Consider the following 8,816-nt stretch of genomic DNA (forward strand, 5'->3'; position numbering starts at 1 on the left):
TGACGTATCTTTGTATACACGTACGTTGCTGTGGAGGATCACACAGGGCGAGGTACCTATACCTGGGACACTGCACACAGGGCGAGGTACCTGTTACCTGGGAGACTGCACACAGGGCGAGGTACCTGTTACCTGGGAGACTGCACACAGGGCAAGGTACCTGTTACTTGGGAGACTGCACACAGGGCGAGGTACCTGTACCTGGGACACTGCACACAGGGCGAGGTACCTGTTACGTGGGAGACTGCACCGTTTCTTATTTGGTAAGTCATCAACTTAGTTTTATGTGTGTACGGCAAATATTGTCTCCATTGAGAACAGTATATTACTCTTATCTCTACCAATCATGGTAATAGTTATATTCTAGAAATGTTGAAATGGTAAAAGTAGCTAAATTTAAATATGGCTTATTAAATGAAATTCTTCTTTAGGGTTATCGTACAGATAATTTACAGATTAAAAAGAAACGCATGTTGATGGAGAGGACGAATCGTGGATAAGAAATAGTAAAGGATGATGGAGTAAGATAATGGTAGGACGCAGGATGAGGTTGTAAAAAAGAAATCCGGAATAAATCACCGTTATATTTTTTACCAGAATTGTATGTTTGACAGCTTTAAAACTCGGATTTTATAACACCAAGAGGACACAAGGGCATGAAGGGTTTAGTACAGAACTCTGAAGATCTTGGACTAGTAGGGAATTTTGGAATTATGGAAAATAATTTTGGACACCATATACACTCTGTCATTAATCATGCTTCAAAACTTGAAGAGTTGTGATTGGATAATCCCTTACTTTCTTTCGTTCATATTTGACGAGTGTAATTTTGGTAACATGTTTGTTACTCTCGTATGGTACTTTAGAAACGGTTCATGTTGACCAAATTTGAGGTGCATATATTGGTTTGGTCGTGATGTTGGATATAAACAGCTTTGGAATATTTCCATACCTTTAGATGCTATTCTTTGTTAACAGACAGTTTGTCTCCAATACTGTCTTTATAGTGTATGACCCTTACTCTAAAACTGTTTCTATCTTTCTAACAAACTTATTTCCTAGTTTCTTATCATGGCCTCCAGCTACTCTGATATTACATCTCTCAAAGAACTGGTCACTGTTGTTGGTAGTCAACTTGATTTAAAATCACAAATTTTGTAATCATTTTACGTCTTTTCCTTGTTTCGTCTACATAGGACAGATTTCACAATTTTCTTAATGTGAAGCTCTGACGACGTTAGGCAGGGCATACACCCATATGCCTCTTTCCCTCGTAGGTTTTTATAGCTAATTTTATGCTAAGTAATGCCTCTTTCCCTCGTAGGTTTTTATAGCTAATTTTATGCTAAGTAATTATTTGTAATTTCTTTTTTGTCTGTATGGAGAGTTCTACAGTTTCAGGGCCCCAAATCCAGAACTTCATTTACTTATTGAAGATATTATGATGTTACACAGGGATAGTACTTATTTCTAACCACAGGAAAATTTATTGAATACAGAATCTTATGTTTTGTTGAGTATTATGTGCAAGTTGGAAAAAGCATGTGTTTGTGGACTGAATATCATTAATCCATGTGTGTCAGAGGCACAAGGAAAGGTCTGCAACTGAGGCCTATCATTTGCCAGGTCATTACAGTTTCAAGATGGTAAACCAGAGTTACCCCAGTTTTGACTATGTAGAAGCAAGGTATCTTTGTCTTTTTTAAAACTGCAAAATTTATTGTTCATTATTACCATGTATAGATCATTTGGTAACACCAATGGAACTTTTCATTACTAAATTTTACATTTATTTCCCTGCAGATTTCAACCATGAGAATAGATGTGAGTTTTGTGTTAGTTCTAGCAGCATGTTCCGTTCTCTGTGAAGGCGATGAAGAGAAGAAGAAGGAGAAAGTAAAGAAGTTACAAATTGGGGTGAAAAAGCGAGTTGATAACTGCACCCTAAAAAGCAGAAGGGGTGACTTGTTACACATGCACTATACTGTAAGTATATTTAATATTATCATTCAAATTCAGTATATTGATCAGAATCTGAAATCATTTTGTAATTTCAATATCAGTAAATCATTGCATGTTACTGTACTGTAACTATGCCTAAGTTTCCCTTCATAGTTTAGCTTATGCAGAATCGTATCTAAAAGACACGAGTATAGCGCAACTTGCATTTGTGTGTGCTTTGTCTCATCTTGAATGTGTTTCCCTCTCTACATCCTTTGACTGTCCAACACTACCCCAACATTTATTCCAACTCTTTACCTGACTTGTTTTTCTACTATTTCTCAAGTCTTCATACATAAATGCATGTATTTCCTAGATACCTTCTTGCCCTAGCTTTTCTTGATTACACTTATCATCTCCCTATTCTTCACTTTGAGAAGACTTTGTTGGGTAATTATTTATCTGTCAGTATCTTGGAAAATAACGAGAAGCCACAATACACAATAAATTTCCAACAAATACATTTTTAAAAATATTAAATTTTTTAGTACAAAACTGGTAGCTTTTCAGGTGATGCTACACTGTGGATTTTGTTTCTGTATTACAGTATTTTTAAGTATCATATAAATGCAGATACAAATATGTATGATAATGATTTTAGGTGGATTGAATGTTATTTTCATTACATATGTATTTCTAGTGTGCTTATGTGGATTGTAATATAATCCATTAAGCCTACAAGCAGTTTTTATTTTCCAGGGTAAACTAGAAGATGGTACAGAATTTGACAGCAGCTATCCACGAGGCCAACCTCTAACATTTACTTTAGGTTCTGGACAAGTGATAAAAGGATGGGACCAAGGTTTGATTGGGTAAGATTAAGGTCATGAAAAAATTACAGATTAAACAAATAAAACATTAAACAATTTGAGTTGCATTTTGTTTTAGGCTCTTGAGACTGATATTGTCATTAGAAGACTTTCACAGCGGGTTGTGAAAGAAATGGTGACTGAGTTTGGTAAAGTGTGTGAAAGAAGAAAGTTAAGAGTAAATGTGAATAAGAGCAAGGTTATTAGGTACAGTAGGGTTGAGGGTCAAGTCAATTGGGAGGTAAGGTTGAATGGAGAAAAACTGGAGGAAGTAAAGTGTTTTAGATATCTGGGAGTGGATCTGGCAGCGGATGGAACCGCGGAAGTGGATCATAGGGTGGGGGAGGGGGCGAAAATCCTGGGAGCCTTGAAGAATGTGTGGAAGTCGAGAACATTATCTCGGAAAGCAAAAATGGGTATGTTTGAAGGAATAGTGGTTCCAACAATGTTGTATGGTTGCGAGGCGTGGGCTATGGATAGAGTTGTGTGCAGGAGGATGGATGTGCTGGAAATGAGATGTTTGAGGACAGTGTGTGGCGTGAGGTGGTTTGATCAAGCAAGTAACGTAAGGGTAAGAGAGATGTGTGGAAATAAAAAGAGCGTGGTTGAGAGAGCAGAAGAGGGTGTTTTGAAATGGTTTGGGCACATGGAGAGAATGAGTGAGGAAAGATTGACCAAGAGGATCTATGTGTCAGAGGTGGAGGGAACGAGAAGTGGGAGACCAAATTGGAGGTGGAAGGATGGAGTGAAAAAGATTTTGTGTGATCAGGGCCTGAACATGCAGGAGGGTGAAAGGAGGGCAAGGAATAGAGTGAATTGGATCGATGTGGTATACCGGGGTTGACATGCTATCAGTGGATTGAATCAGGGCATGTTAAGCGTCTGGGGTAAACCATGGAAAGCTGTGTAGGTATGTATATTTGCATGTGTGGATGTATGTATATACATGTGTATGGGGGTGGGTTGGGCCATTTCTTTCGTCTGTTTCCTTGCGCTACCTCGCAAACGCGGGAGACCGGCAAAAAAAAAAAAAGAAAAAAAAATTATTGATATTAATTATGCTTGTACAAAGGTGAATATTAAATTGCTTATTTGTTTTTATACCCTCATATGGTGGCCATGTGTAAAGTTTTCTTACAAAACAGTGACCACCATCTGTGGATGTTTTAACTTTTCATGCCACTGTTTAAATATCCTGCAGACTTAATGTACCATTAGTAACCTTTAGAAATCCCTTTCACTCTGACATATATGGGAAAATATTCTTTCTTCAGTATCCCTGCAGTTCTCACTATAGGTGCATGCTATTGACTTGCAGGTTGTGTATACAGTAACTTTGAAGAAGATACGTAGGTTGTTGGATGACCCAAGTGATAAGGAACACTTGTATGTATCAGTTGGTGAGGAAAGTGAAAATATAAGTGGCTTAAAGAGTGATTTTAGTAGGGGTATGTATGGAGGAAAGGGGTTATTGTGGAACCTCTTCACCCTTGCCCTTTGCTTGAAATTGCAATATAAGCACACTAAATTTTCTCTTTGTAATTCTGAGATGATGGAAGGCTTTGGTAATGGATGATAGTAAAAGAAATAGATTGTTTTTAAGCCAATTTCATCTTTAAAGTATCACTTGGAGCACTGTTTAGTGTAGCATTTAGCATATGCAGTGTGATGTGTCTATGTATATCCTTGTTACTCTTGATCATTGCTGTTTATGTGGAATTGTTATTGTAGGAGTTGAGTGTGATACAAATAATTAGGACCTTTAAGTCCTTATTTTGAAATAATGAAGGATTGGTCTACATGTGTCAGCCACTTCTGTCACTTGTTTTTGATGTATAAGTTAGTGTTTCCTTATACAATATTCTCGTGTTATTTTCCACAATTGCTGCGCCTGAGTCTGAAAAAGAGTGGTGAGTGACACCAAGTTCAAGAGAAAGAAACACCTCTGTCTTTCCCACTACCTGTCATAGACTCTCACTTTCATTTTTAGTGTGGATAAATATTTTGAAGTATGTCAAGGATGTGAACGAATGTTCTTGGTGCTATCTCTGACGCGGAAAATATCACCAGTTCAGGTGGATATGCCGTTGAAAACTATAGTTTGATATTAACAAGTGTGTCTCGTTCATCTTTACAGAAAAAAAATTCTTTAGTACAGTATATTAACAGAGTAGTATGTTTAATATGCACTATCATTTTATTATAGTACTGGGTTTTAAGATACAAATGAAATAATTAACTATTACTCGTGTTGCTTAACAAGTGTTATTCCCCAAGAGTGTTAAATATCACAAAATATTTGTTTATATCCAATCTTATCCCTGGGGATAGGGGAGAAAGAATACTTCCCACGTATTCCCTGCGTGTCGTAGAAGGCGACAAAAAGGAAAGAGAGCGGGGACTGGAGATCCTCCCCTCTCTCTTTTTTTTTTTTTTTTTTTTTTTAATTTTCCAAGAGAAGGAACAGAGAAGGGGGCCAGGTGAGGATATTTCCTCTAAGGCCCAATCCTCTGTTCTTAGCGCTACCTCGCTAATGCGGGAAATGGCGAATAGTATGAAAAAAAAAACTCCAATCTCTCTTTAACTCTTATTCTGTCTTGTTCTCCATGCTAACATGGATAATTCAGCTTGCTTATGGCACTATCATTCAGTGAATTCTAAGAATATTCCCATTATCCTATAATGATCTCTATCCAGATAAACATTTATGTATTCAGGTTTTGTTCATAATTTTGTGATGTCTTTTGTGCTTTGGCTATACTTTTTAGGATTAGAACTGGTCTCAAAGATATTCGCTATCATTGAAATTAAAAATATTCTTTTTTCAGCATGTGTGAAGGAGAAAAGAGGAAGTTAGTTATCCCATCTGATTTGGGATATGGAGCATCCGGAGCACCTCCCAAAATCCCAGCCCACGCAACGCTTGTATTTGAAGTGGAACTTGTGAAGATTGAGCGAAAGGAGGAACTTTGAAATATGTAAACATTGAATTCATATTTGATTTCTTTGTAATTGAACCATATCTGTGTTTTAGATTTTTCTTTCTGAAAAATGCCTGTAAAGTAATTGAATGTTCCTGTCTGTACCCATTGTTCTTTGTATTAGTGTGTCAATATTGCTCATGTGAAACCTTAACATGCTTGTGTACATTAGAGTATTGTACCAGTCTTTTAATATACATTTTTCATTACAGTTTTGTGTATATTTCATGATAGAATATTATTACATTCGTAACACTTTATCATTACTTCACTTCTGAGAAACTTCCTGATAATGGTAACCAAAGAATTTTTTGTGCTGGATGGCTGGGAAATTTGAATTATGTATTTGTGCTAACTACATAAAGAAACCTTATAGGGGCTGCTGTTACAACTGATGGAAATTGAATTTGCATTCTTCATTTCAAGGTATGCATGATGAAGCAAAATAAATACACTAAAATGGTTTTAACACATGGAAGAATGAAAACCGTTCTACGAACATCATCATGGTTCATACATACCTTTACACAAGCAACTTCTTGGCAAATTTAAGAACATTTCATAAACCATATTATGATGTGGTTTTGTGAAAATTATTTGTACTATATCAGAGTGGTAAATGAACATTTAATGCATATAACAATTGTCAGACTTTAGGGCAATTCACTTAAAAATATACTTGATTACACATGTTATGGACTGGATAAGTTGTACCAACCATAAAAATGGTTAAAGCTCAACACATGATAAAAACAAAAATCACAATAATGGGATAGCATAGTCCTCCCAATCCTAATTTCGGCAGCCAAAACATGGAATGATACAAGTTACAAATGTCAAGAATCCAGGCTAATAAATAAGCTGTTTTAGAGAAGCATGTGTTATGATGACATGAAGGAAGAAATTGGGGAGTGTGAGCAATTTAGTATGAAAGGGAATGAAACATAATACTTTGAGGTGGTTTGGGCATGCAGCAAGAATGGTAGACAGGAAGATTACAAGGACAGCGTTTAACAGTACAAATAAATGGGTTGGTGAGGAAGACCACCTGTGACAAAAGGAAATAGAGTGGAAGAGTAATTTTGGAAGAATGTGTGGAATAGTGTATGTGAGATAAGGGATAAATGGAGATTTTGCAGAGGCCACCCCTTGAATTCCTGGAGGGAACAGGTGTCAGATATATATATATATATATGCTTTGCTTTATTGCTGTCTCCTGCATTAGCGAGGTAGCACAAGGAAACAGACAAAAGAATGGCCCAACTCACCCACATACACATGTATATACATACACATCCACACACGCAAATATACATACCTATACATCTCAACGTATACATATATATAAACACACACCCATACATATATACACAAGTACATAATTCATAGTCTGCCTTTATATATTTCTTTTTCATAATATCCACCATCTCCCGCATTAGCGAGGTAGTGTTAAGAACAGAGGACTGAGCCTTTGAAAAGTCCTCACTTGGCCCCCTTCTCTGTTCCTTCTTTTGGAAAATCAAAAATGAGAGGGAAGGATTTCCAGTCCCCCGCTCTCTCCCCTTAGTTGCCTTCTACGACATGCAGGGAATATGTGGGAAGTATTCTTTCTCCCCTATTCCAGGGATAAAATATATCCCTGGGGATAGGGGAGAAAGAATACTTCCCACATATTTCCTGCGTGTCATAGAAGGCGACTATAGGGGAGGGATTGGGAGGCTGGAAATCCTTCCCTCTTGTTTTTTAATTTTCCAAAAGAGGAACAGAAAAGGGGGCCAAGTGAGGATTTCCCTCAGAGGCTCAGTCTCCTGTTCTTAACGCTACCTTGCTAATGCAGGAAATGGCGAATAGTACGAAAAATAGTATGAAGCGTCTGGGGTAAACCATGGAAAGTTCTGTGGGGCCTGAATGTGGAAAGGGAGCTGTGGTTTCGGTGCATTATTACATGACAGCTAGAGACTGAGTGTGAACGAATGTGGCCTTTGTTGTCTTTTCCTAGTGCTACCTCGCGCACATGCAGGGGGGAGGGAGTTGTTATTTCATGTGTGGCTGGGTGGCAATGGGTATGAATAAAGGCAGACAGTATGAGTTATGTACATGTGTATATATGTATATGTCTGTGTGTGTATATATATGTATACATTGAGATGTAAAGGTATGTATATTTGCGTGGGTGGACGTGTGTGTATATATACATGTGTATGTGGGTGGGTTGGGCCATTCTTTCGTCTGTTTCCTTGCACTACCTCACTAATGCTGGAGACAGTGACAAAGCAAAATAAAATAAATAAATATATATATTTATTTATTTATATATATAAATTACATTCAGAATGGCCCATGGACATATTTTTTACCAACAGTATGTTTTGAAGCAGTCAGGGAAACCACAAAAGTGTTGGGGCTGGTTGTGGACAGGATGCAAGTGAATGAGGCTATTTCTTTATCTGTTCCTCTAGCATATCATTGCATGAATTTTTTTTTAATTGGTGTGGAACCAAAATGCAATATTAACAAGTCATTATTTTCAGTACTGAATGCATGTACAAATAATGGAATTCTGAAACATTCCCATTATTTAACACGTGATTAAGTTTGGCAAAACTTATTTTGGGTTAATTTTTGCCTTATTGATATGCTGTGCTGGAAATAATGAACATAGCCAGATTGTATATCACTGCTACTTGATATGACAAAATTTTAAATATTTAACACTTTCGCTTTAATGAAAAATCTTTATATAGAAGAAAATTCTTGACAGCTTTGTTCCCATGACAATAGAAATTGGATATTAGCAATAAAATTTATAGTTTACAAAGTTACACTGTAGAATTTAAAAATTTAGATGGGCAAGATCTTTACCCCTTAATACTTTGATTGCCAGAAGCTTGAATCCCTTTAAACACTTTTTCAGATTCATTAGTATCCATTTTTCTATCAATTAGGAAATATTTCTTTTGGATAGATGAAATTTTATATTTTTCAGACAAAATAATTCAATGCCTGAAAAGTATTTTAATGTTCC

General features: G+C 36.6%; 1 protein-coding gene across 1 annotated transcript; it reads left to right on the plus strand.

Annotated features, from left to right (window-relative positions):
* LOC139751186 (peptidyl-prolyl cis-trans isomerase FKBP2-like) lies at positions 1-6,002 on the plus strand. The gene is made up of 4 exons (XM_071666339.1): positions 1-263; positions 1,804-1,986; positions 2,701-2,813; positions 5,639-6,002. Exons 2-4 carry the CDS (start codon positions 1,813-1,815, stop codon positions 5,781-5,783), a joined length of 432 nt encoding a protein of 143 aa, XP_071522440.1. The 5' UTR covers positions 1-263; positions 1,804-1,812; the 3' UTR covers positions 5,784-6,002.
* The last annotated feature ends 2,814 nt before the right edge of the window (positions 6,003-8,816 follow it).

This window comes from Panulirus ornatus, chromosome 11, assembly GCF_036320965.1.
Source record: "Panulirus ornatus isolate Po-2019 chromosome 11, ASM3632096v1, whole genome shotgun sequence".
Classification (NCBI taxonomy): domain Eukaryota; kingdom Metazoa; phylum Arthropoda; class Malacostraca; order Decapoda; family Palinuridae; genus Panulirus; species Panulirus ornatus.

Coding starts and splice junctions, on each gene's coding strand:
- LOC139751186 (XM_071666339.1), top strand. CDS start 1,813: ATGAGAATAGATGTGAGTTTTGTGTTAGTTCTAGCAGCATGTTCCGTT. Junction 1,987..2,700: donor TGTTACACATGCACTATACT/GTAAGTATATTT, acceptor TTTATTTTCCAG/GGTAAACTAGAAGATGGTAC. Junction 2,814..5,638: donor TGGGACCAAGGTTTGATTGG/GTAAGATTAAGG, acceptor TTCTTTTTTCAG/CATGTGTGAAGGAGAAAAGA.